General features: G+C 36.7%; 1 protein-coding gene across 1 annotated transcript in view; it reads right to left on the minus strand.

Moving 5' to 3' along the window:
- Positions 1-4,450: 4,450 nt before the first annotated feature.
- The window catches only part of SBF2 (SET binding factor 2), a 260,718-nt gene continuing 244,179 nt past the window's right edge, over positions 4,451-20,989 (minus strand). Inside the window, exons 36-42 of the mRNA XM_057418287.1 lie at positions 19,769-19,896; positions 17,627-17,860; positions 11,157-11,261; positions 9,492-9,685; positions 8,992-9,079; positions 7,317-7,448; positions 4,451-7,022 (exon numbers count right to left, since the gene is read on the minus strand). Coding sequence (XP_057274270.1) covers positions 6,924-7,022; positions 7,317-7,448; positions 8,992-9,079; positions 9,492-9,685; positions 11,157-11,261; positions 17,627-17,860; positions 19,769-19,896 — 980 coding nt within the window. The 3' untranslated portion in view covers positions 4,451-6,923. The remainder of the gene's footprint in view (positions 7,023-7,316; positions 7,449-8,991; positions 9,080-9,491; positions 9,686-11,156; positions 11,262-17,626; positions 17,861-19,768; positions 19,897-20,989) is intronic.

Here is a 20,989-nt window from a genome sequence, read left to right on the forward strand (position 1 = left end):
CCTCTAGGGAACAACCCTGATCATCTCTGCATCTCAAAAATTTCTCATCTAAATTTAGACATGATCAGACAAGTAGAGGGCAAAACCACAAATCAGGGAGAGAAGTATGGAGGGAGATTTTGGTGAACAGATAATGCAACTGCTCAGAGGAAAGTAGAAATCAGAAGCCTTCCTTTGCTACTAGAGATGTGGGTGTACGGGCCTGCTTACCTGAAATTCTTCCCATTCCACTCCATTCTGTTACAGATACTTGCCTTTTTCCTTTCCAATTCCTTGATCATCTGTCCAATAGATGAATAGGCACTAAACTGCTTACATGTGCTACTTTGATCTCTGCTTTACACTGGCATCAACTCATTGCTATGTTAGGCACTAATTACCAGACAGGGGTTGCTTTCCGCCTGCATCTTTCTACTTCTTAAAGTTCATGTCCTTCCTCATCAATGTTCATCCTGGCTTGGTGAGAATATATGCAAGGGTTAATCTAAATTCCTATCTTCTAATAAACACCAATGAGAACAGTAGTACAGTCACTTGTAATGTCAAGTGTCACTGAAGGCCTCACTACACTTTCATGTAACTCAGACTGGTAATGAAAATGAACAGACTGCAAATCACTGAGATGGAATCCCAAGATAAACTGAAGGATCTATGTCTGTTTTGGTTGCACATACTCATTTTTCAAATAAAGTTATCAAGTTGTCTTGAGATACCATCACCAAATAAGGAAAACAGTCCCTATCTCAAGTATTATATGAATTGACTTTAAAACAATTTAATTATGCATAATGTTTCACTGTGAAATGGTGGACAGGTCTGAGAAAAGGTGGAAAAGTTGCACAGAACTGTATTTTCAGGAAATATCTGAATATCATAAGGTAAAATGCATGCAGTAACCTAGGACAAGGGAGAAGTATTTTTCAACTGAGGCCTTTCTGACAACAGCTAAAAAAAACGCTGGCAGTCCATAGCAAGTTGCTAGGATATACATGACCTTACTGACAGGAATATTTAGTTTTGATAGCAAAAACGGAAAATCTGCTTGCATGACAAAAATCTGTGCGCATTATTCGTTGAACTAAACACCGCTCAGTACCATAGTAAACAGCTACATGTTTGTTTTTTATTCCCATGCTGAGAAACTTGTCACATATGCCATTGTGTGGTCAGCTGTGTGGTTTTAACAACTGAAATAATAATTGATAAAGATGAGTTTATCTTAAAATTATTTTCTCTACAGAGATTTGTGCCATTAAAGAGACAAAGTCTCAGAAGACCATTTCTGCAGGAAGAACAGGATACAAACTTAGATATTTTAGTGTTAAAAACAGGTGTCTGATTGCTGACGCAATATTATGATACTTCCTGAGATTGGAAATAAGATCTATAGCCTGTCCTGACACTGCTAACATACATGATACACATAGTGGTCAATTACACATTTGTACATAACTAACTCCTCAATTTATTCCTACTTCTGGTTCATTAGCATTTGATGGGATATTTTCCAGGGTTTCACGCATTGCTACATACACCAGAAAAGGAGACACTGCAAACTTTTGTTTGTGTCAGGAGCCTGAAGTGGAAGAAGCCAGAATCATAGAATCATGGAATAGTTCGGGTTGGAAAGGACCTTAAGATCATCTAGTTCCAACCCCCCTGCCATGGGCAGGGACACCTCACACTAAACCATCTCACCCAAGGCCTCATCCAACCTGGCCCTGAACACTGCCAGGGATGGAGCATTCACAAGTTCCTTGGGCAACCCATGCCAGTGCATCACCACCCTCACAGTAAAGAACTTCCTCCTTATATCCACATCTAAACTTCCCCTGTTTAAGTTTCGACCTGTTACCCCTTGCCCTGTCACTACAGTCCCTAATGAAGAGTCCCTCCCTAGCATCCTTGTAGGCCCTCTTCGGATACTGGAAGGCTGCTATGAGGTCTCCCCACAGCCTTCTCTTCTCCAGGCTGAACAGCCCCAACTTTCTCAGCCTGTCTTCATACGGGAGGTGCTCCAGTCCCCTGATCATCCTCGTGGCCCTTCTCTGGACTTGTTCCAACAGTTCCATGTCCTTTTTACGTTGAGGACACCAGAACTGCACACAATACTCCTACTGAGGATTCACAAGAACAGAGTAGAGGTGCAGGATCGCCTCCTGGTCACACTCCTTTTGATGCAGCCCAGGATACAGTTGGCTTTCTGGGCTGCAAGCGCACACTGAAGCCAGCTCATGTTCATTTTCTCACCAATCAACACCCCCAAGTCTTTCTCCACAGGGCTGCTCTGAATCTCTTCTCTGCCCAACCTGTAGCTGTGCCTGGGATTGCTTCGACCCAGGTGTAGAACCTTGCACTTGTCATGGTTAAACTTCATGAGGTTGGCATCAGCCCACCTCACAAGCGTGTCAAGGTCCCTCTGGATGGCATTCCTTCCCTCCAGCCTGTCATCCGAGCCACACAGCTTGGTGTCATCGTCAAACTTGCTGAGGGCGCACTCAATCCCACTGTCCATGTCAGCAACAAAGATGTTGAACAAGACCGGTCCCAACACCGATCCTTGAGGGACACCACTCGTTACTGGTCTCCAGCTGGACATTGAGCCATTGACCACAACTCTTTGTGTGTGGCCATCCAGCCAGTTCTTTATCCACCGAGTGGTCTCAGACCAGATCCTCTCCTACAGTGTGCCCAAGGTCTTCATTCTCACAGTCCCTGCATCTGCCTTCCAAGACTTGGGTGGTGAGGTCAGAGCATTTGCAGTGAAGGCTGAGGCAAAGAAGTCATTCAGGACCTCAGCCTTCTCCAAATGCAGGGTAGCCAGTTCTCCTAACAGCTTCTGGAGAGAGCCTACATTGTCCCTAATCTGTCTTTTGTTTGCTCCGTACCTATAGAGTCCCTTCCTGTTATCTTTCACATCCCTTGCCAGATTTCATTCTAACTGGCCCTTAGCTTTCCTGACCTCATCCTTAGCTTCCTGGACAATATCCTTGTATTCTTCCCGGGCCACCTGTCCTCGCCTCCATCTTTTATAAACTTCTTTTTTCCTCTTCTACGTTTCCTCAGCAGAAATTTAAAGACAGAGTCCTTCTGGGGGAAAAGTCGTATTAGCTGAGATTGGAAAGGTCTACAGCAGATAAATACGAAAGGAAAGTTAGTCCTTGGAGATTTTGTATTATGCAAAAAGAAACACAAACCCAATCCTTATCAGCAGCATTTGTATTAGTAATCCATTCCTTCGAGATGCTAGCTGGACTAGTCAGTAATGAGAGGAAAAAGCACCCTTACTGGTCAATTGAGAAAAAGTTGTATGTGAAGAAACTCAAAGATGAAAATTTCCTAAACGATAATGTGGATGCTAATAATGCCCTTGGCTTGCATGGTAGCCAAAAATCTGGGAAGAAACAGATCAAATACAGACAAAACCTCAGAAAGTAGGTGCGACAATGATACTCTGCATGAACTTTAGCATAACCAGGGAACTGGTAGATTCATTTCAGTTTTCTGACTCCCCAAAGCAAACACAGGATAATCATGAACAGACAAAATATTTGGATGATCACAAATATGAAAAATGTGAAATGTGGTGCAGCCACTGAGACATACTCCAAGAATATTACAGGATGAAAAGGCAAAATGACAGTAATTTGGACAAGATCACCACATTTTTGTTATGTCTGCAATTGACAAAATATCAGATGCAAATAATGTGTGTGGGATGTGATGCAAAATACTGAACATTTGTTCCTGTGTCTGTTAGCTGTTTGTGTATTATTACATAACCAGTGACCCACACATGTGGCATGCTAAGTATTTTATTATTTAGAATACTAATCCTAAAGTTCCATCAAAAGTAAGGAGTTTTACAGAAAATACTTGTATGTTAGATAGGAAAGAGTAATTACTAATATAATATTCCGGTAGCAACCCTTCAAAATGTAAATTCAGTTCATCCTGTCACCTATTATGTGGGCCTTTTGATACTCAACAGAGAGATGGGCAATCGATCTTACCCCTTTATACAAAGCCTCTGATAATTCTCTTTTCTACAGTGGGAATGTTATGATACACAGTATGGAAACAGTAACACAACACACCAGAGGGAGCACATGTTTACTTCAGCCCCAACTGGATGGGCTCCTTTTTCTGAAATATTTTCACAGAATATGAAGATGGATCCCTTTGTACAAAGAATTCTTCCCAAGCAAATTCTCTGTCCCTAATTTTCTACTTCTGCTGCCACAACTCAAACACACTGACAAACCCCATAGCTTATGCTTTGCTAACTTCTCTGCATTTTCTCGAAGTCTCTGTTTGAATCTTCATTTTGTATAAAAGAGACCCCCAGGGGCACTGCAAATTGCAAACCTTGTATCTTCACACCAAGAGCCTATGCCTATGATTCCTTTGTATATACCTTATATAAACACCACAAATATAAAAAAAAAAATCTCATTTAAGCTTTTATTTAGGTATTTTTAAGTTAAGTTGCTCAAGTTCATTTTCCATCAATACAGACACTAAAAATTGAGATCAACATTTAAGGCAACATTAGCATCCATGCCAAGCTCAATATGCAAACCTTACCACTTAAGCACCACAGCATCCAAGAATTGTCACAAGTCCCTTACCTCTGTCACACATTCCCTTTCCATTTTATCTAGGCTATCCCACATGTCACTCAGTAATTCAATTTAGATGCATATTCTCAAGTAAGACTTTGTCACTTTTTATGTTTTATTTCTTATGAACTAGATAAGTTTTGCATAAGGTGATATAAATGAGTGAGATACATTCCAGGGTGAAACTATGCAGTTGATTTATGTTGTGATACCAAATAGGATTAAAAAAAAGTTAAAAAATTAACATCATTATTCAGTAACTTAGTATGAATATTATATGTATTTAGCCTTTTAGTAAAGGCTATACATTGAGACTTGTTAGAATGGTAATTTTGCTTTAAATTCTGATTTCTTTAGTCTTTAGTGTTACTGTTGACAAATGTTTGAGTTAAGGATGCTCAAGTGCAACTCTTATGTAAGAATATTTACAAGTATACAAAAGAACACATAGTTTTTAATACACCTGCTATTCTTAACACAGAGTAAATAAGGATTTGTCTTGTGCCTGTGGAAATACGTGGGTCTTGCTTTTTTCTCTTTTACAGTAAAAGGAAAGGTTTTACTTTTCCTTAAGAAGTGTATTTATTACAAGATGGTTAGCATACATATATCACATAACATACAAGATTTAAAATTAACTAGTTACAAAATAAGGACTGGTATGTATATTTTCATATAACTGAAGAACAGGATCAGTATTTTACAAAGTACATATAAAAGTACTTCATATACAAAGAAAAATACAAATGTGCAAACACCATTGTCACAGGTGGAAATCTGTCAATTGAAAAATGCTAGAAAAATCCTTCATAGTTTTGTCTTGAAATTGTAAATGCATTAAAACCAGCTGCATTTCCTATTGTGTGTGGTGAGAAGTTTGTGTTCCTTTCTGACAAAATACATTAGTTATAAAAACACCCAAACAAACCCACAAACAATTTAGTAACTGAAAAATCTTATAGGTATAGTCAGTTTGGTTAGGCTGACAGTAAATTACAAGCAGAACATCTGGAAAAATGAGAAAATAGTGAATCGTATATACAAAACTTTTGTAAGATTAGTGTGCTATTTAAAATATGAACATTTTAAAATAAAAACAATGGCTTAATTACCTACGTACTCTACTCAATGCCACCACTATCTGCAGATTGTAAAATTTCTACTATCTTGGGGCTATTAAAAATGTTTTGCCAGGATTCTAAGCTGAACAAACACAATTTTATCAAATGTAAAAATCTATAAACAGTCTTCCAATTCATGTGCAAAAATGTTTAAAAAGTATCAAATCATGACACATCAAACCTGATTATGTACATATTTAATATCTGTAATTTTGTTAATGAGCTAATATTGTTCTGCTATAAATAACTTAGCTCTGTCCTGCAAAATGTCTGCATTTTAAAGATTTCAGTGCAAGTGCTTGCTTCATTGTTTAGTGCATTATTACATTTGTCATTTTGTATTTTACAGTGAGCAGAACAGCATATAAGTTAACATACACAACTCACACATAAGAGATCTTTCTTCTACTAAATTCCTTTTTTGTTTTCCATTTCTCCTGGATAGTGTCAGCCAGTTTTATTTCATTTACACCATTGCAAATAGAATCTAAAAAGAAAAGTGCTATGATCTCCAGATAATCCCTAGAATTTGAAATAGAGCAACCACATTGCAGAAGCGCTCAATAAAGCGCAACATTAGAGAATGACCTGCACACTGATAAGACACTTGGAAGTCTGGTATCAGGCAATTTCACTTTTTGGTCTTTAAAAGTATCAACTGTCTATAAAAACTGGCAACCTGATATATACATCACTGGACTTTCAGGCTTCATTTATTTATTTATTTAAAGGAACTGTAGGTGTGTTCCCTCTTATGCATGACTAGCTTGGAAATAAGAACATTTTGCTTGAAAATATAAATAAAGTGTAAGTTCACTTCCTGTTGGAGGGAAAATTTCTACAATTTCCTCTGGACAGGATTCTTAATGGAAGATCTCTGAAATGATAAAACCATGATTAGGTGATAGTGCAAATACAGACCACTTTTATAGCTAGGAATTGTACTGAAGAAAGTGGAAATTCAGGATAAATGGATGATTATTTTTCAAAGTCCTCCCTGCAGAAAAAAAAATAGCAGTTACAGTGGTTATAATTATTGAATAGGAAGGGAATTTTAGCATATTATGAATTTTTATGGCTGAAATGCAAGGAAGGCTGTCTGTCAGTAACATTTCAGAACTTAGCTTCTTACAGGAAGAGATGCTTTAAACGTGTCTTTATCATGGAACATATTTCCTTTCTAAGCATCTGAAATGCAACTCTGGATCCTATCCATCCACTGTTGAGCGCTCTGTGCATCTTGGGCGCAAAAATTATATACACGTTTATTTGTCTTCAACTGCAAAGGAAAAATAAGAACATGAAAATAGGCAACACATAAAATAGAAAATGAAACTTGCATACTTTAAGCTGTAATATTCAATGCACTAATTGGGTCTGAACGTACCATTTTTTTTTAACTACTGCTATTGAGAGAGCCAGATTCTAGCTATGCAAAAATTTTTTGTCTTGAGTTGGCACGACTGCTCCTCCCTAGCTCATGCCTCCCAGCAGGATGGAAAGTAGTAGAAGGTTCAATACACCAAGTAAAGAAACTTTCACATAAATATAATTAAAATCCAGAAATACTTACATCAAAAAAAGCTTTTTCACTTGCATGTTTTGGGGCTCCAATTGTTGGAGAAGCAGGAATCACAGTTTCTACTTCTGCAAGGTCTATGTGTCCCTTACAGCTTGTATCCTCACCAGAATCATAGTATCGCAGCTAGACCACAAGAGAAAAAAAAATCCAAATATGCTACTTAGATGGACATTTCACTTCTGTTTTCCTAGATACAACATGGAATGGTAAGGTTGAGAGGCACAAGTGTTATTAGGACCCAAGGACATCAGACATGGGAAATTTCTAAGACAAAACTGAGAACAGAGAAGTCTCCACCTTGTGCTCTTGTGCAGACATAGAGTTGGGGAAGGAGCATTTTGTTACCAGATTTTCAGAGAAGAGAAGCTTCAACTATTCCTGCACTGTGTCTGGTCAGAGGACGTGTGAAGGTTGAAAGTGGAACATAGTCTTTAGGATTCAGCATTCTTTATCAGTTTTTCTAACAGAAACCACCTAATCACTGTTCATTACTTTGAAACGAATACAAAAGCTTTACTTCACCAAGGAATTAACAAAACAATTACTCTCTACATTTCAAGGATTAAAAATGATCAGAAAAAATTTAATTTTAGATAATTACAAACTGCACAGAAACCTCACATTTTGCTATACTGCACTTAGCAGTTTGAAAGAAGCTTGCCTTTTTTTTCTCTCCTTGCAAAGATACTTTGGTATGAATGTTAACCACTCTGCAAACTGGGTTCCAATGTGCAAACAAGTTCCAAAAGAGAAAATCTCTTACTTAAAGAAAAGTGAGGAAAAAAAAAAAATCCCAGAAATCAATGCAAAATAATGAAGCAACCTTCACAGCAAGGTCAAACAATAGAATTCCAGGTAAGAACTGTATTAATCCTACAACTATGAAACTCAGGAGGATATTTGATTATACAAAAATTTTACAAGTATTTTTCTCTTCTGCAAAATGGAATTGTTTCTTCTGTATACCCAGAGTATACATATCTTTTTGTTTGCAAGAAAATATGCTAATGGCAAAGTGCTTGAGGAACAAAGAGGCTGCAAAATACACACTGAGCTTACAATAACTACTACTGTTTCAATATGAATGCCTGAACGAAACTTGCTATCAGTTACCTTATTAGCTCCCAGCATCCCAATTGCACTCAGAAAGAGCTTTTAGTTCTTTTGGTTAAATTAAAGAATAAATTATGCTTACCACTTAATTCCTCAATGACATTCTAGAGTTAACAGTGCTCAGTGCTTTAAAAAAACTGATTGTATTGCTTGTGTACCTTAATGCCCAGAAAATGTCCTCAGGCACTACCTGGCTTTTTTTCTCCTGAGGTATGAGGCAGGCAAAAAATGCTTGTACCCAAACAATAATGCATGACTTACAGTCTAAAAAGTCTTTTATGATTATATGCTAAACATTTACTACTGTTTAAAACAAACCAAACCAAACCCCAAAATAGTAAAAAAACCTCTGTCCATTCAGAACGGTGTACCTGCTATGAGATACGCAAGATAAACACAGATATATGGTCTATAATGATGTAACAAACATACTGCATAAATACACATCTAAAAAAATCATTATTAGCAGTTGTAAACTCAATCTATACAAACTCAGTCAATGAAAAAGCAGCAAACTAGTCATAAACAAGTCCAATATCTGAAAAAGTTTTACCTGGTGTTTTGTCACATCCAGCACAAACCAGCGAGGTTTCCAACCTTTTAGTAAAGCTCCTCTTTTGTATAGCGTACCTTCAAAAGATCTGAAAGGTACAGAAAACACAGAAGGCTTGACTCTATAATATGAATATTAATGATACATAAAAGCCACCAAATGACTACATACATACTGAAACACTTCTTTTACTGCAGTAAACCAAATTTGTTTTAAACCAGTAGTTTAGTTATTGGTAACTGTGATATACTGGTAAACACTGTTTCAGTACTTTGGATGCATTAAATGTGCAGCTACAATTTGCTTGTGCATATAAAGTGGAAGACTGAAAGCTACTGCTAGGAGAAAGAGGCCCACCCATCAAGATAACAGAAAAACAAAACCACTATGAAGGAATAAAGCATTCTGTGCATATGAAAATGTAATTTTTTTTTCCTTAAACAGAGACTTGTACCTGTCTAATAAAAAGTGCATAAACACTCTGTAATTATTCTGTTTACCTATTTTCATCATTCTTTGATGTGAAATGATTGTATAGTGTAGTTGTTCTTCTGTCTACTCCATTAGAGGGAGAGATACTTGCACTCTGTTCCTCACCCAGCCCACTGCCAGGTATTTCCAACAAAGACCTCTTTTGATAGGAATGTAGATTAGCTGACATCATTCCTGAGGAGCCAGAAGGATCTCTTCGGAGCTAAATAATATGAAAATAAAAGAAGAAAGGTAACACAATGTGTCTTGCATTGTGAGATTGTCTCAACTTTACACTGATAATACGTGGTACAACACAAGCTGTGAATTACTATGAGACCAAAAAAATCTTCATACTACGAGTCAGTACTGCCTCAGAAAAGAAGTCAGAGGGATGGTAATTCAATGCATTTCTTAAGCATAACAGTTCACATGGTGTGAAAAATCCATATTTCAAAAAAGCCCTCCATACTCCAGTGACAAAATCTTGAACAAGGTCTCCCTTGATTTCTCAGAAGGATCCAGAATTAGTCAAGACATTTGGATACAATAAATTTCCCTACTTTCATAGAGAAGGAAGGAAAAAGGAAGGGAAAGAAAGGAGAGAGAGATGGAAGGCAAAAAGAGTGCAGTTTCCAAGAGCTACTTTACAGATCCAATATAAATTATTTTTATAGAATCTCAATAACCTGGAGGAAGAGGCATCCTAAGTTTGGTCTTAATCTAATGACAGCATCCTAGAGATAGAGTTCTTTGGGACTGATGTTAGCTATTGCATTTATCTGAGAATCCTTAAATAACAGCTAGGACAGGAGACTGATATCAGGTATATTTATACTTGCATTTTCTATTCTGCTTCCAATTCAATAAAAAACCCCTCTGCTTTGCTAGATTTTTTTTTTTTTTTTCATCTTGACTTTATCTAGGGTATAAAGTGAGCTTTAATAACTGACAGACATAAAGCAGATTCCTTTTCTGAGAGGAAAGGATAAATAACAAAGTAGTGCTGTGGACTAAACATTACATGAAAGCTGGCAAATCTGAACAAGCACATGAAGCTGAAGACTTAAGGTACAGTCTTCAGCTGGCAACTCATTGTGCCAAATTTATAGGAAAAGCTCACAAAAGCAGTATCATTCTTCCTAGTGAAAGTAGATTAAAAAAAAAAAAATCAGCCTTTGACTTAGAAAATATCTATATTGTTAGCGATTGTTTTTACCACAGTCAAGAACTGGAAACACAAGCATGAACGAAGAACTGGAAACACAAGCATGAACGAAGAACTGGAAACACAAGCATGAACGCTTCTGACCTTTACTAGAATCTACAGTTCCAAAATTCCATTTAGACATGGAAATATCTTTACTTATTTCTGAAACTGCTATGTCCTTTTGGCTAATTTTAGGAAATTAGTTTTTTTTTGCACTTCAAGAATCTTTTCAATATATAAAGTCATATGCTCATGCTTATTTTGTCTGTGTATCCTAATCTACTCTGGTAAAGCCATTAGGTAAATAGCACAAGCATAAACATGTTTTTCTACATACAGAAATACAAAGTCAGTGTAGTGGGTTAGAACAACATTTCTGAAAGCAGTATTTTACTCCAAGAAATACAGTGATTTTGTTAGTGCCCCAGGTAGCCTATATAGCAGGAATGGAATGCTCTGTTGAATGAGCTCTTTTACTACTTACATTGTCTTGCCTGGTATCATCTTTTAGACTTATTTTGACTCTTTCCCACAGAAACTGCCACCTTTCTGGGCTCTGATTTAATTTACTTTCCAACTTTTCGATTTCCTGAAACAAATAACAAGAGTTTTCTGATAACAGAATCACTTCTTGCAATCATTTTTGTACAACCATTTTCTAGTCAATATTTTTCATGGGTAATTTTTAGGCTGTGTTGACTAGTAAAGCAGAAAAACTTCTGTCAAACTAGCTATACACTGAAATCTACCAGACTCAGGAGTCGAAAGCAACCAAATACAGCATCAGCCACAAAGTTGTTCTTGCATGTCACAGGCTGGAGGAGCCATTATGCTCTCAGTTCTCTGCCAGTTCTGAACACACAAAATTCAACACCAATTGCCATAATAGAAACATGACAATGGTAAGGATAGGCTATATTTTTATAAAAATATTTACAAAGAACAAATTCTGTGCTGTGACACCAACATTATACAATGCCAATATTAACATTTACCCTGGTTGATAAAATGTGATACAAAGCTGTAATAAAAGAAGGAAATGAAACAGAAAGATTTATTCAGTTTGGATACCAAACTGAAACAACATGTTCTTGTTGTGGAACTTGGGAATATGACCTATGTCGATAACCTCCAGTTAAGGTTATTTCCTGTTAATAAGACAGTGCATGCCAAGTAAAAAGAGGCAATTTCATTAGTTTATGTTTACTTCTGAACAGTCATCAATACGTTTGTCATTACTTTGATACGTGGTCCATATTCCTCACCATGCTCCCTTTCTATATTTTTACTTTTAATAACTATATTGTTACTAAAATATGAACCTTAATGAAATCAAATTAAAACCTCAATTTTGAAATCCAATTAAGTATTGATAGAACCAAAGCCTGCCACATGAGAGAGAATTCTCATGCTATATAAAAACTAACTAAAACCCAGGGCATTTATTTTCAAAGGAGAGACAGTAAGTCTCTGTCTTTATTTACTTCTACCACACCAAGTGATTTAAGCCGATTTCATGATACTCTCCAACTCCTAATGGTCTTCTAGAATGACAGTTTCTTCGGGGTATTGTTATTGATTGAAAGACTTACAGAAAATTACTATATTTGACCAGAAAAATCTTGATATCTGAATTGAAAATAAAAAAGCCAATATTGAACAAAACATTTCTACAAACTCTTCCCTGCTGAAAGTAAGTTAGGAAATGCATAAGTAAAATTAAATATAAGAAATCTGTCTTATCAGCAAGACTCAAATCAGAAGTTTTAAATACTGAAGATAGCTGAAAGCCATATATACATTAAATATTCTGGGATTCTCTTCCCACCAAGAAATAAAACCAGAATAGTTTTGTTTGGAGTATCTTCATAGGTAGATACAAAATAAGGAGTGCTGAACACAAGCCAGACTAAAGGCTTCTCTAGGTTACTTGTTCCTCTTTCAAAGTGCTGAGTGTAAAATGTTTCCTGATGAGATACAAATGACTGAATCAATTTAACACAGACTTTTTATGTAAAAGGCTTTCCAAATTGCGGTAAAAGGATACAAACTCTTTTGTGCTGAAAGTTAGTCAGGTTTTAATCTGATCATTCTTTGTGCCCTAGTCTTGACTTCTGAGTCTTTCTCTGCAGAATCTGGAAGTAAATGAAACTTGTTACTTAGCAACTGGGTCACATTCCTTCTTTTTTTGGCTCTACAATGAGTAGTGCTTCCAGAACTTAAAATGAAAACCTTTCAACAATCTCCTACATATAAATTGAAAAGTTTGGAATACATTCTCCTTTAATAAACCCCATATAAAAAAAAACTTACATGGCAATAAATCATTAAGATTTACTCTTGTTCCTTCAGTTCTAAATTTTACTGAAAATGTCAGGTTTTTTTTTCTTCCACATATGCAATGGACTATGAATAGCTGCATTTCCTTAAGAGAAAAATGCCTTAAATTTATCTTTTTGGCTCATTCCCTGTTGCCTAAACTTATGGGAACAGAAGTCAATACATATAAAAAGAAAGGCTGTAGCAAATACAATCTGTGGATGTATGAGTATCGATTTCCTGAAATTGGTTAATACAAATGATTAGCATTACTGTGCCTTTCAGAAGATGCATCTGCTAAGTAATCTGCTTCGTAATATCTCAATGGTACAGACAGGAGTTAACTTTGGAGACATTCCAGAACTGCGGACACCGATCACCTCCTTTGATACCACAATGTGTTTGTGCACACAAACCAATCTGGATAAAGTCCTTCACTAGTCAGCTCTTTTGACTGTGACAGAGCACCCTGTTTTGTGAGCCCTTCCTTGTCAGTATATATAACTCCTGGGCTAGAAGGCTTCCAAGACTTTGACCACAAATGGAAAGATACTTGAATGTGTATCCAGTGACTAATTACTGCCTTTGTCAAGCATTCAGACTTGCGAGCGCAACACACTGTACATGACTGCTTGTTCAGTATTTGGAATAAACTTCATGGTTGAGGGTCCATTTTGATGGACCAGTCTTTCTGGCACATAACTGCAAGCTCACACTCTGAAGCACTATTTTTATTGTTTTGCTGGTTATTCATTGACCCCTTATATAGCCATAGTTCTTTACAGTGTATATTTACAGCAGAGTTAATTTGGATGACTGGCATCTTTTGAGTTTGCCAACCTCTTGCTGAGCAATCACCATCTAATGTTAAGTGATGTAACTGCTTATTTGGAATAACAGAATGTGTAGGTTCACCTCTCACAATTCTTAAAAGTACTGGAATCTGTATGAATTATGAAGACCGAATACCTTTTAGGAATGCCAGCAAATTAGCAGGAAACAGTGGAGATGTGTCTGCCCTCCAGGATTTGACTTGTATTTTCACTAAAATACCGGTAGATTACTACCTCTAATACAACTGGAAAGCAGGCGTGTATCACAGAATGGTTAGGGCTGGAAGTGACCTCTGGAGGTCATCTGGTCAAGCTCCCCTGCTGAAGCAGGGCCATCTAGAGCCAGTTGCCAGGACTGTCCACAGATGGCTTCTAAGTATCTCCAGTGATAGAGATACTCAACCTCTCAGGGCAATCTGTGCCAGTGTTCAGCCATCCTCACAGTGAAAAAGTGTGTCCTGATGGTTTAGATGGAACCTCCTGTGCTTCAGTTTGCGCCCACTGCCTCTGGTCTTGTCACTGGGTACTACTGAAAAGAGTTTTACTCTGTCTTCTTTACACATTCTATTCAGATATCTATATAAATTGATAAGATTACCCTGAGTCTTCTCTTCTGCAGGCTGAACAGTCCCAGCTCTCTCAGGCCTTCCTCATTGAAGAGATGTTCCAATCCCCTAATCGTCTTTGTGGCCATTTGCTGGACTCTCTCCAGTAGCACCATCTTGTTCTTTTACCAAGGAGTCCAGAATAGGGCATAATACTACACGTTTGGCTTTTGCAGGGCTGGCTAAAGGAAAAGGATCGCTTCCCTCAACCTGCAGGCAATACTCCTAATCCATCCCAGAATACCACTAGCCATCGCACCTGCAAGGACGTGTTGTTGGCTCATGATCAGCTTGCTGTTCCCCAGAACAGCCAGTCCCTTTCTGCAAAGATGGTTCCCACCTGGGTGCCCCCAGTGTACACTGGTGCATGGGGCTGCTCCTCCCCAGCCACAGGACTCTGCACTTTCCTTTGTTGAACATCACTTAGATAAGTTAGCTTATTTATAATGTATCACAACATACTCATGTCAAAGGATCATTTGAAGAGCTAGTCTTCATGGGAAACATTTAACCCAGAAATTTACCCTGTACTGAAGACATGGCTCTTGGATGTACTACCCTGTGGTGTTGTCTTACTGAATTTTTCAAGTAATGAAAGCAAGTGCTTAGGGGAAAAAAAAAAAACACAAGTTTTTTGGCAAAATCTACCTTTTTTAAATGGAAAAATTCTGCTAAAACTATTTGTAACTAATCTCTAAAAGAAAATAAAGGCATAGGTATGCTGTTCCATAATTACCTTTCATTTTCTTTAAAAATGGCTATGTAGCTACTCTTAACATCAGTACCTTCTTTCTGATTTCTATTATGCAGAAAGGCCACCAGAAAATTGTCTTAAAGGGGAGCACCTCTGTCTGGATCTGCTTTTGAACATTTTGTCTCCAAGGTACACTTTTGAGAATGTAAGATTTGAACAACCTAGCTCATATTTTTGTCTCTGATGTGGTAGAAGTGAATTGAGAAGCTTTATACAGAAATCTGTATTTTACAATGCATTTTATCACCAGCAAACTTTAAAAGGCTTAATTTAGGACTAAATTAATGAAATGTGCTAACTGGTCAACTTCCTAAAACTCAGAAACATAAGGATTTATGGAAATAAGAGAACCATCACACATTTGTTTAAAGGTGAACTGTTATGGACCAAAAACACATTAGAACATTTAAAGAATTACACCTTTTGCTCTTCATAGAAGAGCACCACATTCTACCAAGGAAAATTCTCAATTAAGACACTCATTAACTTCTCTGCTTCAGCTTTAGGTCCTGAAGAGCACTATCTAGTTTTCAACTCAAAAATATCTTTAGAACAAACAAATTTGGGCTTCTCATTATAAACTAAGGGAGAATCAACCTTCCCTAGTAATTTACAATTGCTAAATATGGTTTCAGTTCAAACATTTTTTGGATACCAACACATTCTCAATAGATTTATGATTCAAGAGAGGTCTTTCTCCTACATCAGCAATAGCCCTAAATTAACAGCTTGTTTTAAAAGAAAGTTCACTTTGCTTTTTGAACTTACAAGAATATTTTTGTAACCTTTATACAACCTCTTCAAAGTTTTCCAAATGTTCCTCTCCATCGCTATCTTTTATTACTATAATCTAATTTACAAACAACATTTAAACTCTATAAAACCTGACCTACATATCTTTAGAATATTATAGGTCCGATTTCCCTGTTATATGGCAGTTTCTCACAGCTGTGGATATGGATAGTTTGGCATTTACACCAGGAAGAAACGCAGAAGAACACTTGCTCTATTCCTGTTTTACTTCTGGCCTCTAGTTACCTGATATGAAAGCTCTCTGGCTTTTTTTTTGCTAAGGAATTCCTGATATGACCCCTGCTGAGAGACAGCTTGCTCTTTGCATTTGAAGTTGTAAGCTCTGAGAAGTTCTGGCTATCTTATTCTGAGTCAAGGGGAGTTTTACAAGTGATTAATTTATTATTGTTTAACGGGGCATTGTTCCTGTGTTTGATCAATTATGACTGGAATGAATGAAAGAAAAGAATTTTCGGGAATGTGCCAGAATAAAGTTAACTCTCTAGCAAAAGCAAGTCTATCCTCAAGGACTCAAATCCATTCAGAAACTTCCTGCCTTAAAACTTTGCTAAATATCATCTTTGCTGCAGAGTAGTTTGGGGACCCACAGCATACCCCAATTTTCCAAGCATTGGGAGTATTAGTCTCTGTAATCCTAGCTTTAATAGAAGGTAAATTCTGCAAATAGATTTCAAAGTGAAAAACTGTATATAGTGACCTGTATCTGAATATGCAGGCGGCCTGAAACAATAGCTCCGGGAAGTGAATAATGCCTTTGTCATTTTCCCACACTATCAATTAAGATACTAATATAAATATTAGGACTGTTAATTAATTATAATCAACCAATAAACATTTAAGAAAATACAGATATTAAATCAACTACAATAATTATCATGATAATAGGATTCTTTTTAATCTTCTAATGAAGAAACAACAAAACCTAAGCAGTCTACATAAGCTGAAACAAGAAAAAGCCAATATCACACATATATTTCAAGTTTTTATTACCATATATGGCATATATGACCAAAATATTCTAAAGAATCTAAGTTTACATTTCGGTCCTAACAAACATGAATAAATTGAGATCAATCATGGAAAGCTATCTGAGAAATTTGGGCCAAGATGTTCAGTTTATGTTTGTGTATCTGCCTCCCCCTTGTTAAAATCAACTAGTGTCACATTTTGTTATCTGTCTGGAAATCTATGTCTTAGTCATTTTACTACACACCTACTCTAAACTGAGTAGAAAGAGGAAAAGAAAGCCAGATTCCACATGTGCTCAAGTTAAAATGACAGTTCTTGTATTTCCTATAAAAGGTAACCTAAAAATGTATTATACTATGTACCTTATTATATAAAAAAGACAGAATCCATGACTGTCTTTCTCATAGTTACTAACTACTGTTAGAGTGTACTCCCAGAAAAGTGTTCATTCAGAACAACATAAGCTTTGCAAGAAGTCCAACTAATTCCCAGACCAACCATCACTTCTCAATATCACCCGGTTAGTTTTACTAAACACCTGTTTTCACATCTATCATGATCCTTTTAATAACAGTATATCTATAAGGCATTAACTTAAAAAGTAAATGTTAATTTCATGAGCATAAAAGAACTTACTGGTCTGTGTAATGCATGTACTTACATTTAAAAGGCTGCTGATGGCATCAGGCTGTATTTTTTTAACATCATCATAACATGGCCATACTATTTTCCTCTTAGTTTGAGAGAATGAACCATCCGATTGGTCAGTTTCCTCTGAAACATTGCATTTGGCAGTTACCATGGTCCAATCATAGGAAGGACCTGTAGCCAAAATCTCTTCCACATAATAATCCCACTTTTTGAGGCTGGACATATTTACATTTGGTTTCAGTGCCTATTTGAAAGAAAGTTTTGTTATAATGACAGAAAGTCTTTGAGCTTCAGACTCACAATACAATGCTTACATTTTTCTAGATCATTCTAAATTGAACAGTATATTGGACTTGGTCAGTTGTGCTGCAGTTTGGTAATTTCCACTTGGCTCGGTCAGATCAAAACCTAAAAGTAATACTAGTTTTGGGAATATATTGCTCATATTTATCCTTCTGCTAAATCAAGTGCCTACCAAGAACTCTAATTCAGCGTATGCCACTGGTACCTTCACAGTCTTTGTGCCTCCTGTTAAAGATACAAAAGGTAATTGACAGCAGTCACCCTTCAGTTTTTCTCAGCAGAAAATCTAAGACTCTACCATGACAGAAAGGACATAGGCTATCTAACATAGGTGGACATGCTACTTGGAAAAACCACAGTAATAAGCAGGCAGCCAGAGACTGCAGATCTTTCAGAATAGTTTAAAACAGAGTACTTCGTATTAAATATTCTGTTGTTGTTGTTTGGTTTTTTCCTTTTAAAAAAATAAAATAAGATTTTCAGTTTGCATGCACCTTACCTGAAGGGTGTTACTACCTCAGGTGAACAGACAAGATTAAAGTCTGAAGAATGATGCTTAGTCATAATGACTATTTCTGCTATTATGCCTAATTCTGCTACCATGTTAGCATTTCATATGAGGAAAAAGTTTCTAACACTATAAAAATATCAAAACCCACTCCTGATTGCTTACTAATCAGGCTATGCTTACAGCAAAATGTATAGAACATACAGTGAACAGGCAATCATTCAAGCTCCAAATTCATCACAGTGAGGGTTCTACAGAAAATATAAATGTTTCTCTAAAACAAAGATATCTGCAGCACTTTCGATTCACTGAATACCACCCTCTGTTTTTTCCCTCCTTCCTCTTGCACTACCACTTTATTAGGTAAGTATAACTGCATGTGCATGTGGTGTGTGGGGGGGGGTTGAGGGGAGCAGCACCTTTGACTGCAATAAAGATCTGATGCAGACTCAAAGTATCTTAAAGGAAATAATTATTTCTACTTTTTTTAAATGAGATCAGTTTATATAGCAGATTTGAGCACAAGGTACTATGTGTGCTAAAATACAATGTGGTGAAACAACTTGAGGAAAAAAGAAAACCAAGAAACACCAACAAAAATATTAGTTGTGCCCTGGCCTCTGAGACAGTGGAGACTCTTATGTCATTATGTTTTCTGGTCACCAGCAGTGGACAGACATGCAAACAATGATTTATCAGGGTGAAGCTCACTGCCAAAGCAGCAGAGAACAGCACAGGAATAAACACGTGGGGCAGTGGATGGCAGGAACATCTTAAAAACAGCCTTGCACCCCGAGCTACAGTAAAAACAGACCCTTTTCTTGCAGTTTCTGAGGTATCTTGACTGCTTCCCTGGCTACTGCACAATTCTGTAATGGCAAGTGTATTGTGAATTCTATATAATTATTCAAGACACAGTCAAATCTAGTGGACATATGAGACAGTGATATAGATAGTGATTCAATCAGATCATTATGAAATGTATCTCATTATCACTCTAAACTCATTTCCCCATAATTATGGCTTACAGCATGTAATTTTTTTAACAGTCTGCGTAAACTTTAAGATAATTTTTATAATCATTCATATAATTAAATGAAATGAAAGACAGATCCTCATTTACTTCCGCAAGATGCATAAATACATATTCCAGAATGTGGCTCTTTAAATGACATTTCCATAACTAAGCCTGTGAGACACACTGATCCAACCAACAAATGTGGGTCTGGGTCAACTGTCCATCAAATGCTTAATTCAGCTGAGAACAATTAAGATAGCAAAATGTACTCACGGAATCACTCAGAATAACAAACCACCTGTTTGTTTTTTAAAAAATCGTACCTCTATTTCAGCAGGGGCATAGAGGTAATTGAAGAAAATAGGGCTCCTTTTGTGCATCTTTTCAATACATTCCCAAATACAAACTCCTTTTTTGGCATGTTTATCTCCTTTATCTTCAAATAATGTCCCTAGAGAAAGAAACAATGGCAACAAGGGTAGCTTTAGTATAATAAGTAACAAACACTAAAGCACAGATAAAAGGAATTTCACATAATAAATCTACTATCAAATGCAACAAGAGATTGTATCTGATGAAATAACTTCTGTGGTTTGCAGCTGCAGCTATTCAGTAGTATTATATTATAAACCTGTTCTGAAATCTACAGAAATACTTGTGTGTATTTATGAATTCCCCTTTCTTCTTGCAGCTATGCTGACTTAGCAGACCACTAAGCCCTGCTAACTGATTCTGCCCCACACTACCTGACTACCCATTACAGTCTGCTGCACCAGCTGCATCACTTACCTGCAAGTAACTCATTTCCCTAAAATTATTTACTCGCTGACTCATTTCAGGGAAAACAAATTAGGTTAGTGTAAACACATCAGCCATATATTTGTGCTATCTGAAATTACTTTGAAAGGACATACAGATTATCCAAAATCTACTGGAACAGGATTACATATTGCATTAAATGGTATTTGAAAGCAAATTACCCTTAAATAAACTAATACCTCCTCCCACCTAACCCTTCTCTGTCCTTGTAGAATCATCTAACAATCCAAGTTGGAAGGAATCACAAAAGTCATTGATTCCAACTTCTTGTTTTTGTTCAAATGGAGGCATATAATGGAAATTAACTTTTTTGTTAAAATAAAATGGTTGCTCCACCTGTTCCACAGTTTCTACAGTTCTTAAGAGAAGCATTCAAATTGTATGCCATGAGAACCACCCCACGAAGCAGTGCAATTCAGAGCACCTAAGCGTTTTGCTCAGTGAACAAATTCCAAGAAAAGCCTCAGCTGTGGTTGTGTGGTCTTATTAAAAGGGCACTTAGAGTAGATAAGACTTTGGAATCAGTAAGGTTGCATATGACAGATGCAGTAAAAGGAAATACAAAAGAAGAGAAACACTGAAAGAACACAAGAGAAAGAAGTGAGAGATAACAGATGGGAAAGCTTTCCTCTCCTGAAACCTCATGCACCCGCTGAAGATTCCTAAGGACTTTTTTTCTGTTAAAATAAGGTATTTAATAGAGGAAACAGAATCATGTGGATAAA

This window comes from Pezoporus wallicus, unplaced genomic scaffold (assembly GCF_028554395.1).
Source record: "Pezoporus wallicus isolate ANWC-B61680 ecotype Strahan unplaced genomic scaffold, APGP_CSIRO_Pwel_v1 contig_2025, whole genome shotgun sequence".
NCBI classification, from domain to species: Eukaryota; Metazoa; Chordata; class Aves; order Psittaciformes; family Psittacidae; genus Pezoporus; species Pezoporus wallicus.